This window comes from Podospora pseudopauciseta (genome assembly GCF_035222475.1).
Source record: "Podospora pseudopauciseta strain CBS 411.78 chromosome 5 map unlocalized CBS411.78m_5.2, whole genome shotgun sequence".
Lineage (NCBI taxonomy): Eukaryota > Fungi > Ascomycota > Sordariomycetes > Sordariales > Podosporaceae > Podospora > Podospora pseudopauciseta.
In genome coordinates this window covers 1,551,062-1,572,202 of record NW_026946666.1, presented here as the reverse complement: position 1 = coordinate 1,572,202, position 21,141 = coordinate 1,551,062, and the positions used below count along the sequence as shown (strand labels likewise).

At 54.4% G+C, this 21,141-nt stretch overlaps 7 protein-coding genes across 7 annotated transcripts; 1 reads left to right on the top strand and 6 right to left on the bottom strand.

Moving 5' to 3' along the window:
* Positions 1–45: 45 nt before the first annotated feature.
* Positions 46–1,363, bottom strand: QC763_503912 (uncharacterized protein). Its single transcript, XM_062912977.1, has 3 exons — positions 619–1,363; positions 407–540; positions 46–336 (listed from the first exon to the last, which is right to left on the bottom strand). Exons 1-3 carry the CDS (start codon positions 936–938, stop codon positions 290–292), a joined length of 501 nt encoding a protein of 166 aa, XP_062764216.1. The 5' UTR covers positions 939–1,363; the 3' UTR covers positions 46–289.
* Positions 1,364–1,677: 314 nt separating this feature from the next.
* Positions 1,678–5,517, bottom strand: QC763_0084050 (uncharacterized protein). Its single transcript, XM_062906167.1, has 8 exons — positions 5,208–5,517; positions 4,709–5,148; positions 4,542–4,633; positions 3,821–3,911; positions 3,012–3,603; positions 2,878–2,949; positions 2,122–2,819; positions 1,678–1,891 (listed from the first exon to the last, which is right to left on the bottom strand). Exons 1-7 carry the CDS (start codon positions 5,433–5,435, stop codon positions 2,247–2,249), a joined length of 2,088 nt encoding a protein of 695 aa, XP_062764215.1. The 5' UTR covers positions 5,436–5,517; the 3' UTR covers positions 1,678–1,891; positions 2,122–2,246.
* Positions 5,518–5,875: 358 nt separating this feature from the next.
* QC763_503895 (uncharacterized protein) lies at positions 5,876–8,033 on the bottom strand (the record flags this gene model as incomplete). Its single annotated transcript, XM_062912976.1, is given in 4 exon segments — positions 5,876–6,741; positions 6,786–6,825; positions 6,833–7,580; positions 7,681–8,033. Coding segments are annotated over 4 exon segments (2,007 nt in total).
* Positions 8,034–8,851: 818 nt separating this feature from the next.
* QC763_503890 (uncharacterized protein) lies at positions 8,852–10,429 on the bottom strand (the record flags this gene model as incomplete). The annotated part of the gene is made up of 2 exons (XM_062912975.1): positions 8,852–9,940; positions 10,046–10,429. 2 exons carry the CDS (start codon positions 10,427–10,429, stop codon positions 8,852–8,854), a joined length of 1,473 nt encoding a protein of 490 aa, XP_062764213.1.
* A 727-nt stretch (positions 10,430–11,156) lies between these two features.
* On the bottom strand, positions 11,157–14,973 carry MSH6 (DNA mismatch repair protein msh6; the record flags this gene model as incomplete). The annotated part of the gene is made up of 4 exons (XM_062912974.1): positions 11,157–11,837; positions 11,889–14,302; positions 14,357–14,588; positions 14,647–14,973. 4 exons carry the CDS (start codon positions 14,971–14,973, stop codon positions 11,157–11,159), a joined length of 3,654 nt encoding a protein of 1,217 aa, XP_062764212.1.
* A 572-nt stretch (positions 14,974–15,545) lies between these two features.
* On the bottom strand, positions 15,546–16,784 carry QC763_503870 (uncharacterized protein; the record flags this gene model as incomplete). The annotated part of the gene is made up of 1 exon (XM_062912973.1): positions 15,546–16,784. The coding sequence occupies one exon, from the start codon at positions 16,782–16,784 to the stop codon at positions 15,546–15,548; it is 1,239 nt and encodes a 412-aa protein (XP_062764211.1).
* On the top strand, positions 16,717–21,140 carry QC763_503860 (uncharacterized protein; the record flags this gene model as incomplete). Its single annotated transcript, XM_062912972.1, has 5 exons — positions 16,717–18,678; positions 18,736–19,326; positions 19,379–20,054; positions 20,106–20,191; positions 20,246–21,140. Exons 1-5 carry the CDS (start codon positions 18,437–18,439, stop codon positions 21,138–21,140), a joined length of 2,490 nt encoding a protein of 829 aa, XP_062764210.1. The 5' UTR covers positions 16,717–18,436.
* Position 21,141: the final 1 nt, after the last annotated feature.

Below are 21,141 nucleotides of genomic sequence, written 5' to 3'. Positions count from 1 at the left end.
ACATTAGCTAAGCACCTGGTTTACCAGATAGGTGCTATAAGGAAGCCAGAGATATATGATGTATATTTACGAACGGGTCCAGACTATGTACCTGCCCACGCAATCTCTTTTTCTATTTCTCAACCCCCACATTCTTCGTTCCTCACCATCCGTTTACCCGATCTCTGATTCACAACGGAATCCCATATTCATCACAGCTCTCAGCAAACACCAGCCTGCTTTCTTGATTCTGTCAAAGTCACGGCCATCACGAAAGAACCTGTCCGGTGTCAGGCTGAAAGAGGGCCAATCAGCAACCGGTGATATAGTTGATGGTGATGTAGCAACCATTGTTCCCTGTGCAACACCGTCATGTTAGGAACCAAAGCGCACGTTTGAAACTGTCGGGATTGACGTTGTGACTTACAGTGGGCTGACCCGCAAGCCTGGCATCCGTTGTTGCGGATCGCGTTGTAGGCGTTCCTCATAACAGCCCCGGTCGCGATGCAATCCTTGCCCTGAACAAATATGCCGCAGTTTCCACTGCACGTGCCGCTCTTACTGTTTGTGCCGACTGTGTTAGGTACCAGCCGTCGGGAGGAGGAATAAAAGGAAGAAAAGGGCTAGAGGCGGACTTACGCGCCACCACTCGCGTACGTGGTGTCCTCGATCTTGTTCTTGGCCGTGGTGCAGCTGTCCTTGAAACCTTGCCTGTTGCTGCACAAGCTGCTGCCCTTGCAGTTGATCGAGTCCTGGCGGGAGACGAGCTGGCCGCGGGCGAGGATCTCGCCGCCGATATGGGAGCCGGTGCTGGCAGGGGACATCGCCTCGACCTGGACGGCCACGGTGGTCTCACCGTTGGAGAGCATGACGGTCTCGAGGAGAGGGTTGGACTGAGGAGCGGCGCAGGCCAGTCCGGCCAGGACGAGGGTGAACTGGATGATCTGAGAGAAATGCATCTTCGACGAGTGGAATGGAATAGGCTGAGATGGCTGAAGTCCTAGTAAAGAGCTGGTCTGTGAGAGGCTTGGTGGTGAGATATCCAGTCTGAAAAGGAGCAGAAGAAGAGACTTTATACCTACCTACCTAGACATATCTTTCAGAGCCAACAAGGCTGGAGCGACCATTCTCGGACTACACATCGGACTTCCTTAGCCTTGTATTTGCATCCTAGCCTGGATTCAACGTTCGTTTACGTACAGCCTGACAGCGCTCGCTGAATGAACCTAGTGCTATGGAGTATTCGAATCCTTCTAGTGATCTAGAGCCAGTCGGTTACATCACAACCAAATAGCTGCCTGCTCGCCAGTCGGAATAGGCACACTCGTATTTAGTACTGCTTACGCCCCACCACGAGCGGCTCTCCCCTTTGATACTAGTGATCCTGCCAATACAACATGCTGTTACGTCAACACAACCATCGCCTTGTGACATTATGTCGACCTATCCTAAATCTACCCAAACTCTCCTTCCTACTCTTTTGAATCTTCAAGTCTTTACACATTGATGTTGTGCCTGGGAAGCCAGGCACCGGATATAAAGATATAAACGAGAATGAGGCAGTCACCTTCGTTAGGTGCCTTTGAACGAATCCAAGACGACACCATGTTTTATTTTGCCAGGGGATTGCCGCTGACGCTGGGTGAGGAGGAGTCCTCAGAAAGCTTTGTGGAGAACAATTCCTGGACGGACGCGCGTCTTTGATTTACTCGCCGGCACCTTGCGGGAGTTATCAGAGCCTCTATATCACCTCGACACCCAAGTCACTACCAGTGGATCTGCAATGCGTTGATGTCAACTAGGGTAGTATTCGTGGTCAACGCTCCATTGGAGCGGTTCAAATTCCCTTCTCCACCACGGCCGGAGACCTCATGCAAGGTGTTTATGAACCTTGCTTTTCCGCAGGGGCAAGGTCTATTGAAAGGCTAGAACGATGCAGCCTTGCGAGCATCAATACTGATCAATACTTGATCAATATTTGGGACATCCCTACATCCCCATACTCCCACCATCACACATTCACATGAAATCTCTTCTAAGTATGCAGTTCATTGTCCACTTCACCAGACCTCACACCTTTGATAAAGATCGGAGGAAGGGCAGAGAGCAAGTCCATAGTGCAGGAGTGGACTGCATACACACATGTGGTACTAAGCTACAGTCCGTATAGGTTCCTTATCACACTGAAGCTTTCAAGGCTACCTTGTCCTGCCTCCTTTGCATCCTCCCATCCAGGGTGGCTCATGACCCAGTCCTACCCGCAAGCATCACCTGACCTTATAATGCTGCGTAAAGTCGTACCTGACCTCCATGAATCCGAGAAGCAAATCCTTCAACAAAACATCATCCGTCTCCCCCTTCTTCAACAGCTGCATAAACTCGTCCCTCTCAAATCTCGTCCTCGGATCCTTATCAGACACTCGCCTGAAGTTCTCTTGTGAAATGGGGTTGATAACAGTTTGCCACTTCTCAATCCTCTTCTCAGAGTACAGCTCCAGAATATCCTCACCGGCCTTGTTTTCCCATATCCCCACAAGACAGTCAAACAGGCCACCAACATCGACAAAGCCACCTGTTATGCCCAGCCCTCCCCATGGGTTACACAGATGGGCTGCGTCTGCTGCTAGGAGGATGCGACCAACGCGGAATTTGGGGGCACATCGTTGGTGCATTTTGTAAGGTGAAATATTGACAATCTTGTACTCGTCTGGCTTGGGGTGGCCGGGGAGCATCTGTTGGAATTTCATGGGTTGACGGGCGATGTACTCTTCTCGGGTCAGGCCGGGTGTTTCGCCGTAGGTGATGCGGTACATGTTGTCTTTTGTGATGCGGGCGGCCATCTTGCAGTTATTAGCACCTATCCTGATCCTTTTTCCTTGCCAGCAAAGGGGCGCTTACAAAGAAGTTCTCCGGGTGAACGATGAAATTCGCATCATGCCACCCAAACTTTCCCTCAAAGTCGTAAAACGTCTGTTATTTTCATGTCAGCCCCAGCCACGCCCAAAACAACAACAATGAGAGAGTAAACAAACATTAGTAGCGATAATCTGCGCGTCCCAAGTAAACCCAGGAAACTGATCCCCGAACAAGCTCCTCCTGACAATACTATTCGCCCCATCACAACCAACCACATAATCCGCCTCCTCCCTCTCCACCTCCCCCCCCTTCCTCTTCACCTCCACCCACGCCCTTCCCCCAACCTCGCCATCCTCATCCTGACCAACCCCGACAACCTCGGCATCAAACTCCACCTCCCCACCGTACTTCCTCACCTCCTTCAGCATCAGCTCGTCCAAATCCTGCAGGACATAGCAGTGTGTTCTCAGGTCTTGGCCGTCGACATCACTGAGGACTTTGGAGGCGTCAAACCCGGCGATGATCTCGTGGCTGTCAGGATCGCGCCAGCACATGGTCGAGAGGATGAGGCCGTTGGCGCGGAGCTGGTCGATGATGCCGGCGCGGATGAACTCGGGGATGGCGGGGGTGCCGTAATGGGCTGCACGGGGTTGCTGGTCGAGCTGGGAGGCGGACTCGAGGACTTTGACGGGGATGGAGTGCTTTGCTAGGAGGAGGGCGAGGAGGAGGCCTGAGGGGCCGGCGCCTACTATGAGGACCTTGGGAGGGCTGTCAGACCCATGGTTACGGGATGAGGGTGTTGGGGAGGGTGATGTACTTTCTTGAAGGGGCGGGGGTTGTCGTCAGTCATGGTGAGGGCCTGGCGTGTTCAAAGTTGAGGGGTGTTCTTCTTGGTGGAGGTTCATCGTAGGGGAGGTAAGTCGTTCTTATGCTCGCTTACCCCACCGTCACATCGACCATCTACAATGTCCTGCACCTCACTTACGTACATGGCGTCCAGCATGCAGGGAGCAAATCGGTGGCCACGCTTTCTTGGGACTCGGCATCGTGTACAAATGCGGGACCATGCAGGTCAGCTGTGATACCCGGGCTGTTGATTTATTGCCGTTGCGTTAGCTTGAATTGCATAGGTACTGGTCCTCAGGTGAGGGGGCCGTTGGAGGTTGGTGCGGGGAAGAAGGTCTCGATCGAGAGAGGGAGGGGTACTTTGTTTGGGTGAAGAGCTGATGGGCCTTTTGTACCTGGGTTGTACCGGTATTTCCGGCTCTTGAAACCCGAGAACCAGACACATGGGACGATAGATGAGTGCCTAAAGGAGACCAAGGTAAACAAACAACACAGAATCCATCACAGGGGTTAGGGTTGGCGCTTGTCGTTGAAGTTCCCTTCTCCCCCTGGACCAAATGGGGATAGCCTCGTGCTAATGACTCGGACAACATTGTGACGAACCCCGATCCAGAACCTCTGAAAGGGATACTCAGTTGAATGTGCTTCTAGGCAATTGGTTCGGTGCAGCTAAACTGTCTCAGTCACAATAGTCTTGATACCAACGAATGTGACTTGTAATTGCATGCTGCGGAACTATCCTCAAGCTATCTAGTTCCTCCGTATATATAACTCTCGGGACCGTGGACCGTCAACCTATAACCTTCAATATTATATTATTCTATTTAGGTTCCCGGGTCCAGCAACGCCTAGTAATACACATCCACTCCCGTATTCCGGCTCCACAATATCCTGATCACCAATATGCGTAATGCTATTAATCCAGTACTCATCCGCCTCAACGCCAAACGCGCTGTTTTATCCACCATGCCAGTCAGTCAACCCGTACGTATCCATCCTCATACCTCGAAACACCGTAAAGACTTACTAAGATCCATACTGAGCAAGCGTCTTGTGCCTGCCAAAGCTGCTGTACTTGAAGGTGCCATTCCCAGAAAGATTGTTCGCCAGGCGCTGGCAGTCCGAGATCAGAGGCGAGTCGCTGGGTGGATGTGTTGAGATTGTCGAAGGTGCGGTCGCAGACGTTGCAATAGTGATGGCGCTCAACCTCATGTCTGGTGGCCTCGGACTGGGTCTCAAAAACCTCGATGCATTTCTCGCATTCGTAGTATTCGTCGGGAAGATGGCGGTAGTTCCACATGTGCTCAGAGCGGTCCCAGTTGTCGTTGAAGTACTCGTCGCAAGTGAAGCACTCAAATCGGGAATGCTGTGGCCGGTGACCTCGCAGTGCTGGTTACGGGCGCGCCAGCCGCTGGGGAAGCGGCGATAGCAATTCCCGCATTCATACATGTTGAAGCCTGGCGCGACCTACACGAACCAATATTAGCTTTGATCCAAGCAACTCTCAAAAAAACCCATCAACTTACCTGCTGATACGGAAAGGCTGGCGTGGAGATATGTCTCCGTTTGGCTGGTCTTCCCGCCTCTGCCTGGTGATGATGGCAACGTTTGATGCCGTCCCGGATGCCAGGGGAAAGTTTGGGGAAGTGGAGAAAGCTTCCACGATTGAATCTACAAGAACTTAAAAGGCCCTCAAAATATACTCGGCGCTGGGCGTTTGCTGGCAAGGTACCGGTCGACGGGCGCCCAACCATGGGCTTGATGTTTCATTTAAAACCATCGGAGCACGACGCGAAAACAACAAACAAAGAAAACAGAGATTCAATTGAATTTACCCCGCACTATAACAGACCAACCGGAGCTACAAATACACAGACGTGGGTGTAGACAGGGCATCACGTTGTGCACATGGATTGAGAAGCCACCCGTATCGAGAACAGCGCCAGGTATGATGAGATCTTTACGATAAGATCCGCATCGAATAAAAACCTCAGGACAAGATCTTTAAGATAAGATCAGCATTGAATAAAATTCCCAGGATAAGATCATAAAGATAAGATCATCAGGATAAGATGCCACGCTAGCCCTCTCCACCCTTTGGTTGCCCAGCCAAATCCCACCCCCTATTCCAGCCCCTGACCACATACATTACAGAACCACAAACCCTCAGTTTTGACAATTGATCCAAAACCCCCTACTCCATCCCATCACCCTCCCCCCAACCCTGCCCCTGCCCCTGCCTCTGCCCCTGCCCACCCCCAGGCCCAGCCCCGTACCCCCTAGCCAACAACTCCGCGCTCGGATAAGGCACATCCCCCAACCCATACGGATCCTCCCCCCTCACCCCCCTCATCTGCGGCGTCGGCCCAACACTCAAATCCGGCACAACAGCCCCATCATACTGCCTATACGGCACAGGCCTATCCTGCCCCATGCCCGCATAATGCCCAGGCTCCTCAGGCATCTCCTGCAGTCCAGGCGAGAACCTCCTCGCAGGCAACTCCTGCGGCGGCTTCCATCCATAGCCACCATACCCCGTATCATAAAGTTCCGACCCCCTCGTCGTCTCATGCAGCTCCCCCATCCCGGGTGTCCTCCGTCCCGCATTTTGTTCAAGTTCAGAGACATAACTCCCCCCTCTTTGCTGTCGCTCCGGTGGTGGAGGCGACATGGAACTGACCGTCCCGGCCCCGGTGAGGTTCCCGGGGGAGGGTGAACCGGCGACGGGCGAACTGACGATCACGCTTGGAGACCTGGAATCAATTTCTTTTCTTCCGAAAACGCCGTATAACGTGCTGTCGTGTGCTCCCCCACCCGCTCCCCCACCCGCTCTACCGCCAGAAATGGCCGCCGTTTGGGAGTTGCGGCCCACGGTCGAGTCATCGGTCGAGGGAGGGGGGTTCTTTCTTCGGTAGCGGAGGAAGAAGAACACCAACGCGGCAATGAGGGCGATACCCCCTAAGGCCGAGCCAACACCTATCCCTATCACCGTTCCTTGAGGCAGCGTACCGCTGGCAGGTGGAGCCGGGGACGGGGTTTCGGTTGTGGCGATGATAAAGACTGTTCATGCCGAGGTGGAGGTTTTGAGGTTGAGGGTGGCGGACGAGTCAGTGGGGAGGACGATGTCTGATGGTGTGACGAAGACTGTTACTGAGACGGGTGTTGTGTCTGGTGCTGGCGGGGGGGTGTTGTTCGTATCATCACCACCGCCGCCGCCGCCGGCACCTCCATTGTCGGGCGGGGATTGAGTCAAAGTGACTGTCTCGGGGGGTTTGGTAGGCGCGGGTTCGTCGGCTGGCGGGGGGGCGGGGGTGTTATTTGCCGGAGGGGGATCTGCCGCGGGGGGGTTGTTGGGAGGTGGTGTCTGAGCTGGCGGTGGCTTTTGGGTGAAGACTGTGGTGGTGGACCGAACCGTCGTTGTGGAACTAGCCCCATCAAAGATGATCTGTGTGCTGGTGATGGTGCTGTATCTGACACTGGTCACATAGCTGTAGTACCAGGACGTGCGATAATACCAGAATGTTGTCGTCCAGGTTGGCCACACCGTTATCCACGCCGTTGAGGCCCTCTTTTCTACCACGCCGGCTCGTTCGAGAACGCGTCTGACAAGTCCAAGATGGTTTGGTGATGACTCCATCGTTCCAGCGCCAAGGTCTTCCAATCTTGGTGGCTTGGTCGGCGACGGAGTGTGGCCAACGTCATGCGTGCTTGTTGGTGTTGGAGCTATCAGTTGTCGTCGTTTCGCTGCTTCTCGAGTGACCGTCGTCCATTCTGTAGATGTTGCCACTCCGTTCTTCGATCGAACTGTGACTGTGGTGTAATCGTATTTGAGGCTCACATAAGTGGAATAGGATGTTTCGTAGTCGGTGTAAGTTGAGTATCGGGTAGTCCACACAGTCCTGGTGACTGTCAATGTGTATCTTTTTCAGTTAACAATACTCTGTCAGCACCGTCACCTAGCACTGACCGTCGGGAGAAAGATATGAGCCTCGAACTTACACCGTATCCTTCAGACAATACCCACTATAGCAACCATACCCAGCCAGACAGCAACTCGTCGCGCTGCAGCATGTCGTTCCAAGCGGGCAGCAGACATTGATCCACGCGGTGCAAATAAGCTGACCAGCACACTGTCTCTTGCTAAGCCCACCTGGCACGCCTCCCTCCTCCCCTAGCAAGCTTCGTCGAAGGTCCGGTGAGGCATATCGAAGTATTCCGTAACCGACTGGACTCGTTTCTGGTAGCGCTACCGTCGCAATTCCATTTTGACTTCCAATAGGTGACCCTTCAACCCGACCCAGCCAGCCCGCTGCCGTCGCGACCAGCGGCACAACTTGATGTTGAAAGCGCATCTTTCCCACCCGAAGGCTTACCCATTAACGATCGGGTATGCGCCAGAAGGCAAATCCTCCTGCGCGGGGCAACAACGTCGACCATCATCTTATAACCTCTTTCAAGTTCCTATCCTCCAAGTCCAACAACTCACAGCATCCCATATCCCCAGCCGCATCACTACCGTACCAATGTGGCCCCCATCACCCAGCCTTTCCCACCACAACCACACGATTCCATCATGCGTGGCTTGCCCTCAGGCCCGTCTCGAATCCAAAGAATTCCGAAAAAGGGATCCCCAAGTGCGGTGAACCAGGGCCTTGGCGAATAAGAAGTGCAGTTGCCCAAGGATGAGGCTGAAAGCCTTTCGCTAGCGTCATGTCGAAAGATGGTGGGATGGCAGATGTCAGCTGCGGCACTTTTGGGAGACCCAAGAGTCCGGTCAGGTCTAGACGAAAGTCTTGGTGGCAAAAAGTGTTGATCATTGCCATAATGGATTTGGTCGATGCCAATATTCATATCGATGTTGTACTGACTGATGCCTTTTAGGTGAGCCTTTGTTCTCGGCAGCTATCATCAGTGCATGGTGTACCTGAGCTGTCAGTGTCGCAACCTGCCGAGACCTTTGTGTGACTCGCTCTGCATGATGGCCGCCTGCAAGAACACGTCGTGCACTGGTGATGCTGATAAGAACAGCCTTGTGAATCACTTGGCTTGCAGTTCGAGCCAAATAATGAAAAGGGTTGCGATCAAGAAAGCGATGGTCCCCATCATACAAATGCATACATGCTTGTATTGTCTGCTTTGTTAATAAACGGTAAAGGACCTGGAAGTGACCTTAGTCCTTCGTTGCCGCCAAACTCTTCTTCACCGAAGTCGCTGAGTCCACTGATCTCTTCCGCAATGACTCCTCATCCGACATCTTGCCATCCTCACCCTCATCCGAGCTTTCCTCTTCGCTCTCATCCAATGCAAAATAATTCTCCCCTCCATCGCTACTCCTCGGCATCAAAGCCAAAGCCTCCGTCCCATCCTCCCCCTCACCAGCAGCCTGCTTCCTCTGCCTCTCAGCCCTCCAAAGCCAGTAGCCCAACCCAGCCGCCTCCAACACTCCCACCGCGACGACCAACCAAACCGACCCTGCACCCTTGCCAGACAACAACATGCCCAAAACCACATTCACCAACCCCCCAGCAACCAAAAACCTCCCCAGCCAGATATGCCCGTGAGAAATCCACGTCCGTCTCTTGATCCTCACAAAGTCAACATGGTGCCTCCACCCCAAAACACTCTGCACAACTAACCCTACCACAATGCCCACCCCCAACCACTGATGTGATGTTTTTGGCATATGCCACTTTGACAACCGTCCTCCAATCATCGCCCCAACGACCGCAACCGTCGTGGCCAAAACCTGCACCCTCCAATGCCTCTTAAACGGCCTCCCCTTCCCACTATTCATCCTGATCATCACCAACCCCAACGGGAACAACCCCAAAAACCCCACCCCCATCACCACCCCATGAATCTTCGCCAACGACCAAACCCTCACCACAAAATCAAACCAAGCCCCGAACCCAATCGGCCCATCACTCGTCCCCACCCTCCTGTTCCCTTCCTTTTCCTCAAAATCCCACTCATGTCTCCCTCCCTCAAGAGCAGCCCTCCGCATATCAACCCAAAACCTCCCAAACCCCCCACTCCCCTCACGATGCCTATGCATCTTCAATTTCGCCCCAACCTCAAACCCGTCCCCATCATGTTCGAAATCCTGATGATCATTCCAAGCCCAAATCCACGGCATACTCCCCCCTGTTCCCCCACCACCCCAGCCCTGCACACTCCCAAAAGTATCGCACTTCTCACAAACAACCTCCACCCGTGCGGCATGCGTCGCTGGCCCGTCCGGCTTTTCCCATTCCTCCATCTCATCATCATGTCTCCCTTCCTTTCCCCCACCCAAAAGAACCCACTCCGCCCTCATCACCCTCACCACCCCCCCTTGTTCAACCCCCTCCCACTCCCCTTTCACCTCCCCATCGACACCCTGATGATCAATAGTCCCGGGCAGGTGATGCCCATCCACACTCCTGACACTAACCGTCGGCCTTCCCCTCCCCGGATCCCCGTAAACAACAACCATCACCGACCCCGCCATCGTCGGCCCCGTCCCAACAGCCGTCCACCCTAGCTTCCCCGATCGGCGGATCGATAAGCTGACGTGAAAATCCTTGTGAAAGTCGTGATTTGGCTTTGGACTTGAGTGATTTTTCACCGACAGACCAAAGCAGAAATCGGCATGCCCGGTGGGGTGCCCAAAGTTGCAAAACTGGGTGTTTTGTGTGGGTACCGAAGGGTCGGCAGAGGTGAGGAGGGCGAAGAGGGCAAGCAGTAACGCGAGCGTGAGGGAGGCCATTTTGAGGAATCGCCGGCCGCGCCTGATGATCCGGTACCTTGTAGCATAGAGACCACCGCGTCTGTCTTTTGTGTATGTACCTGGGCGATTAATAACTCATGGTGATTGACGCCCAAGAAAGAAACAAGCCGAAGTTGTAAGAGACAAATGGTGAGAGAGAGAGAGAGAGAGGGAGAGAAAGGTGGCGCAGGACCGCGGGATCGGCCGGGGGGTTAGGCAGCCAAAGATCCCGTCAGTCAGTCAGCGGCGACCGGACTCGGGGACGGCAACCTAGGCGCGGTAGTCGTGTCAGGCTCTGTCCGAAAAGGAAGGTGGGACACCTGTCAAAATGATGGACAATAATAGCCTTGTGAGCGCCTATAGATCCCAGGAACAAGCAGTTAAACACTATCAAAAATGTGCTCAAAACTGCTGGGCACAACCGTTTGGGATTCAATAATCCGATAGCGTCCCATAAAATGGATCAAGATGGTGTGGGGGTGGGGGGGGGCACAGTCGCTAGCACAACAGCTTGCATAAGCAGTGCACCATAAATCCGAGACACCCGAAACCCGACGACGATATGCGTTTACATAGACGATATTACTGTGTACTGTACAACCTCATATTACCCTTATTCTCTTCAGATGTACCCATGCTTTGCCCTGCCATAAACATGTCCCTTTTACCCATCAAACAATCCCATGCAATACCGGACAGTCCCCCATTCCCCAAACAAAAGACAGACTCAGAGCGCCTCAATGGCTCGCAACAGCACCTCCACCCCCCGCTCCTGCACTTCTGCCTCACCACCAACCCTGAGCAAGCTTGCCACATCGCTCAGCACTCCGAGAGGGATGTAACACCCCGTCTTGGCCCTCTCCAAGCTTTCCTTCAACCGGCTGGTGTGCTCCCACTCCTTGGCCGCCACCTCGGCCTCCTCGATGACCTTGTTGGGAATACCGCACATGGCAGCACAGTGCATACCAAACGATCCCTCTGCAACACCGTCCTCCAGTTTGTACAAGAACGTCACTCGCCGGTTCCCACCGTCGACGTGAATCTGCATCCTCCGCGCCCGGATCTCAGGGTGGTTCTCAAACTCGGTTGCCAGGCTGTGGTAGTGGGTAGCAAAGAACCCAACACAACCAATGTGGGATGCCACATGGTGAAGAACAGCTTGGGCGACAGCCAGGCCATCATACGAAGAGGTGCCACGTCCGAGCTCGTCAAGAATAACAAGGGAGCGGGACGTAGCCTCGGCCAGAATCTTCTTGGTTTCGGACAGCTCAACAAAGAAGGTGCTTTGGGCGGCAAAAATATTGTCGTTGGCGCCGAGACGAGACATGATACGGTCGACAGGAGTCAACTTGGCCGACACAGCCGGGACGTAACAGCCAATCTGGGCCATGATGACGGCAGTACAAGTCTGGAAAATGTTAGCTGTCGAGCAGAGAAGAATATTGAGCAACGAACTCACCATTCGAAGAACAGTCGACTTTCCAGCCGCGTTGGCACCAGTAAGAAGGTTAATCTTGGCCTGCTCGCCGCCGAGGTGGACATCGTTGGGAATAAAGTCATCCACCCTGTTGATCATGCACGGGTGACGGAGCTCCTCAAAGTGCAAGACGCTCCGCTCGTCATCAACAAACTCCGGACGGCAACTGGGAAGGCCGAGGGCAAGAGACGACTTGGCCAAGCTCATCAGGCAGTCCAGCTGCGAGATGATGCGAATGGCCTGCAACCACACCTCGTAATCAACGTCAAATTTCTTAAAGAACCTTGACGCGACCTCCTTGACGATCTGGGAGTGCGTCTCCTCGGTTTCCTGGAGCTCACGGACAAGGCTTTCCAGCTCTCGGAAGTAGTACCGCTTGACAGCGGCCGTAGCTGACATCTGGCGCCAACTCGAAGGCACCTTGGTCGACTTGGGCACTTCAATCTGGTACACCTCCTTGCCGACGTCGGTGAACTTGAGTTGCCTGCACTTCAAGGCCGTCTTTTGCTTCTCGAGCAGCTGAGCCAACTCTTCCTTGATGCGGTTCAGCTCGTCCTCGCTGTTGTCATAATCCTCCTCGATCCCCCGCTCGGGGATGAGAACCTTGCTGTCGCGAGCCTTCTTCCTGTCAAAGGCCGTCTCCCAGTAACCAAGGGGCTCTTTGAGATCGGGCATGCAAGAAATGAGCCGGTCCACCAGCCCATTGCCACCCCCAAAAGCGCCAAGGAAGTTCATGGTGTAGTCAATCTGCTCAAAGCCCTCGAGAACACGGACAAAGTCTTCAGGTCTGCAGGAGCCGGCGTGGATGCGCGAGATCAATCGCTCCAGGTCGGGCATCTTACTCATGTGGGACGAGAACTCGGCAAGCGCACTCTTGTCGTTGCTGAGCATGTCCACCGCATCAAGACGTTCGTTGATCTTCTGGATGTTGCAGAGCGGGTGGCAGACCCACTGCCGGAAGAGACGCTTCCCAAACGGCGTAATACACCTGTTGAGGAGGTTAAAAAGCGTTCCTTCCACGCCACCGTTGGCCGTGTTGGAGAAGATCTCGAGGTTGATGAGGGTCTGGCCGTCCAAAATGAGCGTGCCATTGCGGTGGATTGGATTGTATGGTTCAAAGTTCCCTTGCGAGAGCAAGCTCCGTTCGAGCTTGAGGAAGCGCAGGTAATGAACTAGCCCGCCAAGAGCCGACATCAAGAGGTCCTTCTCCTTGACCTTCTCGAGCTTCTCCGGCCAGACTTCCTCCTGGTTATCAGCGTTGGAGAAGTAACCGTTGCACTCCAGTTCCCGCCTCGACGTCTCAGCATCCCAAAACTCGGTGTCGGGTTTGAGATAGTTCCAGATGGTGGTAGGTGCAGTGTTGTTCTTGAGGATGCGGAGGGCCTTGGTGGACAGCCGCGACTTTTCCAGCACCAGTTCCCGAGGGCATGTCTGGGCAACAAAGGTCTCGAACTTAGTGAGGTCGACATCATCCTCAAACTCGGAAATTAAAAACTGACCAGTGGCGGCATCCACAAACGCAATGCCAAAGCAAGGCTTGCCATCCACAACAGACTCCTTGATGGCTGCGCAGTATGTGGCCATATCATCCTGGAGCATGCTGCCGTCCACCAGGGTGCCGGCAGTCAAGATGCAAGCAAGCTCACGTCGGATGATCTTGTCCGCCTTCTTGGCCTTTGCGTCACGCTCGCGCATCTCCTTGCCAAGCGCGGACTCCATCTGGTCCACACGAGCGACCTTGAAGCCTTTCGCGACGAACTGGTTGACCCACATATCGAGTGAGCTCTCAGGGACACCCACCATGCGCATGTTGACGCGGTCTGTCATCTTCAGATCAAACAACTGGTGACCAATGGTTGCATCATTTTCGTACAGCTCGTAGAACTTGCCCTTTTTGAAGAACACGACGGTATCCCAGAGATTCTTCTTGATGTCCCAGTACTGCTTCTCAAAGGCAGAGAACTGCTTCTCCGCTGCCGGTGGGATGTAGATGGACGTGGGATCAAACTCTGGGTCGGTTGGTGGCTTTTTGTTGCCATCCAGGATGTTGGCCAGCCAGGGATATCTCTTCTCGGGTTCCTGAGTGTGCGCTTTCGGTTTCGGTTTGGGTGTTGACGACGGCTTCTTCGCAGCTGGAGTGGCCTTGACGACCGTCTCCTGTGGCTCGTCATGATCGATGCTGTCAGGGTCGTATTTCCACTTCTGTGCGGTGGACGTCGACGGGGGGACGTCTTCCATTGGCTCGTCACCGTCCAGGTCTGGGGCAGCTGAACGAGGCGGCGATGGGTTAGTGGTCTTCTTCCGTGGCGCAGAGGTTTTGGCAGCCGGCCGTTTCCTCTTCTTCGATCTGGATGGAGCATCTGAGTCGTCCGAGACTACAAAGTCTTCCATTTCATCTGTACCATATTAGCGCCTTGATCCAGAAAATGGGATAGATAGTTCCAGCATACCGTCCTCCTCTTCAATTTCATTGGCGCCTGCCTCGTACGTGTCCTCATCATCCTCGTCGATGACCGCCGCACGCGGGCGGCGCTGTCGGCTCTTCCGAGATGTCAATGAGGCGATGAACTCCTCGTCTTCTTCGTCGGATGATTCGGCATAGTTGACGGCTTTTTTGACCTTTCGGGAAGGGCTGCTGGGCAGCGTCGTGGTGTCCCTCATGGTCGTCCTCGATTTCGACACCTGTGGGACATATTGTCAGCAACACGAAGTGCGAAAGAGCATAGGAAAAAAGAAAAACACATGCCTTGGCAGTGCTAACGTCTCTGTTTTCCTGAGAGCTGGTCGGCTCAGGGGCGTCACTGCTGGGGACAGGTGTAGCATCAGGTGGTCGTCGCGCAGAGTTGGACTTGGTTGTCTCTTGGAGGCATTGCGAGGAGCTGGCTTTCTTGAGGGAAGGTGTCGGCTTGACCGAGGGCGAAGAATTGGGAGCATTGGCACTGCTTGCTGGTGTCTTAGAAAAGAAGCCGAGAATGCTCTGCTGCTTGCCCGTTGACGGCGCCTGTCCCTGTTTCTTAGCTGTAGACGGCGTCTTTGCCGGGGTGCGGGCTGCTGTCTTGTCTCCCATCTTGGCCGCGGGTTGTACAGACGGGTGATGGATGGGTTGAATGATGGTCGAATACAACAGATGAAGAGAAGAATACTATAGAGAAGGGGAAAGCAGACAGCACTGAATTGGACAAGTCTAGTTCAAAGGCCCCTGGCATCCCAGAAAGTCTAAGCGGGACGCGATACGACGCGAGGAGGTCCAGGGAAGGCGCGTTCGCGCGTCAAAGTGCCAGCCCCACTGTTCTCTAATTATCATTATCTTATCAAAGGCACTGCGGGGCGTTTGTCACAGCGCTCTTGCTTCTGGAATCTTTCGTCGGGCACCATTTTCAGCTTCGAAAGGAACGTGATGCATTTCTTGAAACATGATATGTTGGATTCTCATTATCTATTCATCGTGGGAATTCCATCCTATAAGCATCAAACTCTTTCAGAATTATTCACCCTATATCCAACCTCCAACCCCACCCCTAAGATAGTGCCAAGACGCTATGGACACGGAAAAAGCAAGTTCAAAACAAAAGATGCCCCAGACTCTCCCAATCCAACTCCAACCACCACAAACCCAATTCCAGGTTGCGCCTGTGAACCTCACATCCCCCTAATGCGCATAAACCATCGTCCAGTCGCCAGCCCAGCTCGTAACAGCGAGTCTTTGACGCTTGTGCAATGGGCAAAGTCCATCTTTTGGTGAGACAACTTGATGGCCTCAGCTGCCCGTGCAAAGCCCAGTCTGTCGTAGGCTGCCACAGCGTTGTGCAGAGATGACTGGTAACAGATGTTTTCCGCCAGATCCCATCCATCCTTCAACGCCAGATTGGCTCCGTTTCCAGCAAAAGCACTCACGGCATGGTTGGCATCACCGATAAAGACTATTCTTTCGAGGCTCGGGTCGTCATGCCGAAATGGTTCCTTCTCCATGGCTGCAGTCACAAAGGCTGATGATGGGATGGTCGACTCAACGATTGTGCAGAATGGCTCCGAGAACATGCTGCCGAGACGGAGGGCTTCTTCTTTGAGGGCTGCGAATCTGTCGGGCGTCGCTACGCTTGTTCGCGTATCCGGCTCGGCTCGTTGTTGGCTCAGTGCCCACACGACAGTGTCTTTATCGACGGCCGAGAAGTAACAGCAAACACCCTTCCCGGACAACAAGACACCCCAATTCTCCTCGATGGGCTCCGGTATCCCATGTGGGAACTCGGCTCTTCCACCTATCTGGACCGCGCCGGCGTACTTGAGGTCATCGTGGGGCCGGAGAGCAGCCCTGAGTCTGCTCTGAGCACCGTCGGCGACCACGAGAAAGTCACAATCCTGGTGGTCTTGCACTCCCGCCTCATCCTCCACCGCGACTCGGATCCTGCCGTTGGCTAACCGCTCAGCCCCGGTACATTCAACACCCCGATGGAAGGTTGCGTTTATCCTCTCTGCTTCTCGGACCAGGATTCGTTCAAGATCGCTGCGCTGGATTCTCATGGATCCCGTTGGCAAGTCCCCCCATGGCCGAGGCTGTGTTGACATCAGCTCCTTCCAGTTAACATCCCACATTTTGAACTGGCCCGACCGGAGACCGAAGATGGAGTGACTGAGTGTTTCATCGAGGAGGCCGAGTTGTCGCAAGGCGACCAGACCTCCATTGACGCTGTCGCCATGTAGGGATATCGAATAGTTGTGTCGAACATCTCTTGGGTTGCGCTCGAGGACGACGATCTCTGGTAATCTCCAGTTTGGGTTCCAGAGTTTGTGGAGGGCGGCCACAAAGGCGCATCCAGCGATGCCACCGCCTACCACAATGATCTTTTTGTCCTCGAGGAAATGATTGGGTGCCGCCATGTTGACGCTTTTCGCTGAAGATCTTCAGGTTGGGTGTTTTCTTTGGTATTTACGTCCTTTTTCCCCTTATCGTTTTCTTGTCCTATGACATAATTTGTCTCGGCAGCGAAGCCTCTCCTCTTATATCTTGCCATCATCGTCTCAGGTCAAGCTTTCTGGCGTGGCTTGTATGGATGCAACAGTTGGCCATGGCCAAGTTGATATCGCACACAAACGGCGATGCGTTGGTCTCACAAGGCGATTCACCAATCGACCAATGAGAAGAGCGCATGGATGGACATCAGCCAAGGAATTATGGGTCCATCTCCCCTCATCGACCCTGATGTCCACCATTTTCCGATGCGGGGTGACCCGGCGATGCAGAAGCGAAGCGTGGATAGATCGTGCTCCAGGCTTCTGTTGTTCGAGATCGTGATCGAAGACATGGCACTTACAGTACATGGCCAAAGTGGGATAGGGATCTGGGGTCTCTGAAATATGTCTAGAGATCGACAAGTAGCGGGCTGGTTCCTGAGCTTGACCTGGTAGCTGCAGCTCCCTGCAGCTCAACTCCCGTTTCGTCAACTCCACCAGCGTGGCAACCGGTATTGGGTTTGCCAACATGCTCATATCTCCGGCCTCTCTCGGTTCCCTCATGCTACCTAACTGACTGATATGGACATCCTCACAGTCTGCCGTAGCTGCATCGTGTAACAGTCAAGGACAACGAGAGTCACATTGGGATCTCATGGGTGGGCTATCAACAACAGCAAATACCGGCATCCGATGCTGCTTGCTCATAACCACCAGGTCAATCACTGGACTGCCTCTTTTGCCTCAACAACCTAACCCCTCTCTTCCGCTGGCTTGGCGACAACTGGGAATAGACAGGCTGGTGCACAAGTGGGGTTCGGGCGCCCGTGGTCCGCGTCCCTCGAGCCGCAACGCCGGCAAGTGGGTGTGTAGATGGCTGGCCGAGGAAGCCAACATTTGGTACCTAAGATAGGCAGAATTTCTCCGAAGATACGGCGTCTGGTGGGATGGCAGGTGGGAGCCGCCAAGGCGGGAGAATCCGACAGGCGCACTCAACAGGCACGGTTAAATGGTCCGGTGATGAACAAACAGTTCCTCATCCAGGCGGCCGTGGAGGACAGGCACTGGCAGACGACAGACAGGACAGCCTGTGAGTGTGGGAGTGTGGAATGTAACCCTGCCTTCACCCGACTTTTTACGATTGCCAATGACAACATGTGTCAAAACTGTCAAGAAGAAAAGAGAATTCTGAAAATACCACGACACTTTCAAGGCGCTACCATACAACATCCTCACTCTGGCTCCGGGACGCGGATCATCATATGTCGTTGCCGGCATTGACGTTGAGGACAAGAAACTGACACTAACACCTGGAGCTAAAAGAGGGGGCAATTCTTGGAGAAGGGTCACACTCGACCGCGATTGGCACTGGCAAGCGAAGCTGGCCAGCTGGCTCGGCGTCCAAGCGGCCACTCAGCTCACTTATTACCCCAACGCCAGCCTTCGGGACTCGGGAGACTCTGGGGTTTGTCACTTGCAGGTCGGTGCAGGGCTGACCGGCCTCCCCGCAACCTGGAACAGATCACAAAAAGGCTGGAGTTGAAAGTGTAGAAACGCCCTTGGTCGGCTTGCGCCCGAGAATGGATGTCGACTCTACGGACCGGCCAGACGCTGCTGGCGCACTCAAGACAGACGGCGTCAGGGAATCGCCCAAGGATCACAACAGCCGCCGGGCCGCTGCATGTCTCGTGTGTCGCAGAAGCAAGATCAAGTGTGAGAAGGGACGCATGCCAAACGACGAGCGCTGTCAACGTTGTCTCCAGTTGGGGGTGCAGTGTGTTCGACCTGATTTCCATGTTGGACGTCGAAAAGGGGTCAAGAAGTGAGAACGTCTTGTCTTTTCACTCCAGTATCTGGCTGCTAACCCCCCACTTAACAGCAAGCGAACTGGACTGGAGAAGGCGCTGCACCAGGTTGAGCAGGCAGTGAGGAGATCAGGGACCAGCATTCAGGGGATCGAGGCCACCAAGGTTGTATCCGAGCTCAAAGTACTTCTCGGGTCGGGCTCGGAAGGGTCTATGCCACCAGGCGACACCATCCAGGTTGGTGGACGAAAGCCGAACCCGCGCCGAGACTCGAGACAGAGCGACACGCTCCTTCCGGACGCTTCATCTGACGCCGGAGACAGCAGCGCTTCCGACCAGGACGGCATGAGTGTACCGCCGCAGGGATCGACCCCATCCCAGGGCCACGCTGTCGAGGAGAGTCTTGCTGTTGATGATGCTGAGAACCCGCTCCAACTTCTTGCGCGCGCATCCGACCTTCACGTGTCCCCAAAGTCTGGGAACGATAGCCTACCGGCAGAAGCTGCCTCTCATCAACGAGCACGCCAGGCCAAGCAACCCGACCAGCCATCGGAAGTGGAAAAGTTCTTTAAGCTCAGCCAATTCAGCCTCGATGTCGGGAGTGATCTGGACCCCATCGACCTCGGCCTCATGACTGTGGAGGAGGCCGATGCACTGTTCACTTTGTATGTTTTGCCTTTTTTTCCCACATCAACAACTCGCTCTAACCGTCAACAGTTTCCATCACAATCTAGCGCATACCCGCTGGGGCCTTGACCCAGTCTTGTACACAGCATCGTTCACTCGTTCCCGGTCCGCCTTTCTCTTCACGTCAATATGCGCCGCCTCGGCCCTCTTCATGGCCGCTGCCTCGGCCCTGTCCCGTCGCCTCTCGAATCACTGCCAAGCTCTCGTGAACCGCATCATCCGTGACCGTTACCGCTCCGTCGAGATTGTCCTTGCCTTCATGGTCAACGTCCCCTGGATGGCGCCCGGGAAACACAGCACCGATGACGAAACCTGCTGGTACGTCAGCATGGCGACGACGATGGCGCTTGATCTCAGTCTGCACAAGATCTTGGTCTCACAACAGAGCGTAAACGGCCAAGGCATGGGAAGTATGCCGATGCAAGTTCCGAGAGCAGACTGCATCGACCCCAAGGTGGCGCTTTCGCTGGACGGGTTCTCGGAGGTGGATCCGAACAGCGAGTATGGCAGACGGCTGCTGAGAAGAAGGGAACGGTGCTGGATTGCCCTTTTCGTCTTGGAAAGAGGCATGTGTTTGGCAAGAGGTCGGTGCTACACGGTTCCCATCACGCCCATCCTCAAGGGGTGTGACCAGTGGCATTTGTCAAATATTGCAGATACGATGGATGGGCATCTTGTTTCCATGGCGGTGCTGAGGAGAGATTTGGTGAGCTTATCCGGCGTGTCCGTGGAAATGGTTGAAGGTTGTTGCTGACAGGCGCAGGATGATTTATTTGCGTCTATCAGGGCGGTCTGTGATGGCTCTCGGGATGGAAGAACCGGGGGCGGGATTATTGCCACCTCGTGAGCCCCTTCTCGAACTGTTACCGCTCACACACATGGCTGACCTTACGGCAGGATCCAAATGACCGTTGACAAATTCTTTGACGAATGGCATGCTAAATGGGGCATCTCAATCGGCACCGGGCCGCGTATGTCTGAAGGTTTCATGCGCAGCCCAGAACCGCTGTTTGCTGACCAAGCGGCAGAGCATCGACTGCCGCCGTATGTGCAAATCCTGGTGACCCATACCAGGCTTTCCATCTACAGCAGCGTCATCAACCACCCGACGGCTCCCACCGAAGTGCGCCACTTTTTCCATGCCGCCGGCCTCTCATCTGCGCTCAACGTCATGCGAGCTGCAATCCAGGGCGAGAGCCAACTGTCCAGCATGCCCAACAACACAGCCATCATGATCTCGTTCGCTGCGTGCTTTGCTCTTCGTCTCAGCGGCCAGCTGCCGGGCAATTCCAACCTGGCACCAAGCGTCCGAGCCCTCATTGAGGAAACAGCAGAGGTCCTCGAACGCATCGGCTCGGCAACAAAGCATCGAGATGGCATGTCGGCATTGTACGGAAAATATCTTAGATGCATTGTCAAAAAAGCGGCGCTATCAGCAAACGAGACCGCCCCTCGCCCCCGGACCGGTCACCACCAACCGGAACCTCTCACGCAACAACACCAAGCCACAGCACCGTATGCGAGACACAGTGACGCCAATAACCACAATCACGCCCGCGGCAGCTTTAGTATGACGGACGCCCTACCACCCAACCCGGCTGTTTCCGGCTTCCTGGAACCGCCCATCTGGTCCGAGCCAATCCAGTTCTCGTCCATGTCGGATGATCAAGTCGTCGAGGCACTCAGCAGGGTCAATAACGAGTTTGACCCAGCCCTCAACATGTATCCCTGGGACGACGCGGCGGCGTTGGATTGGTTGAACTGGTCAAACCTACCGGACTTTGGTACTTGAA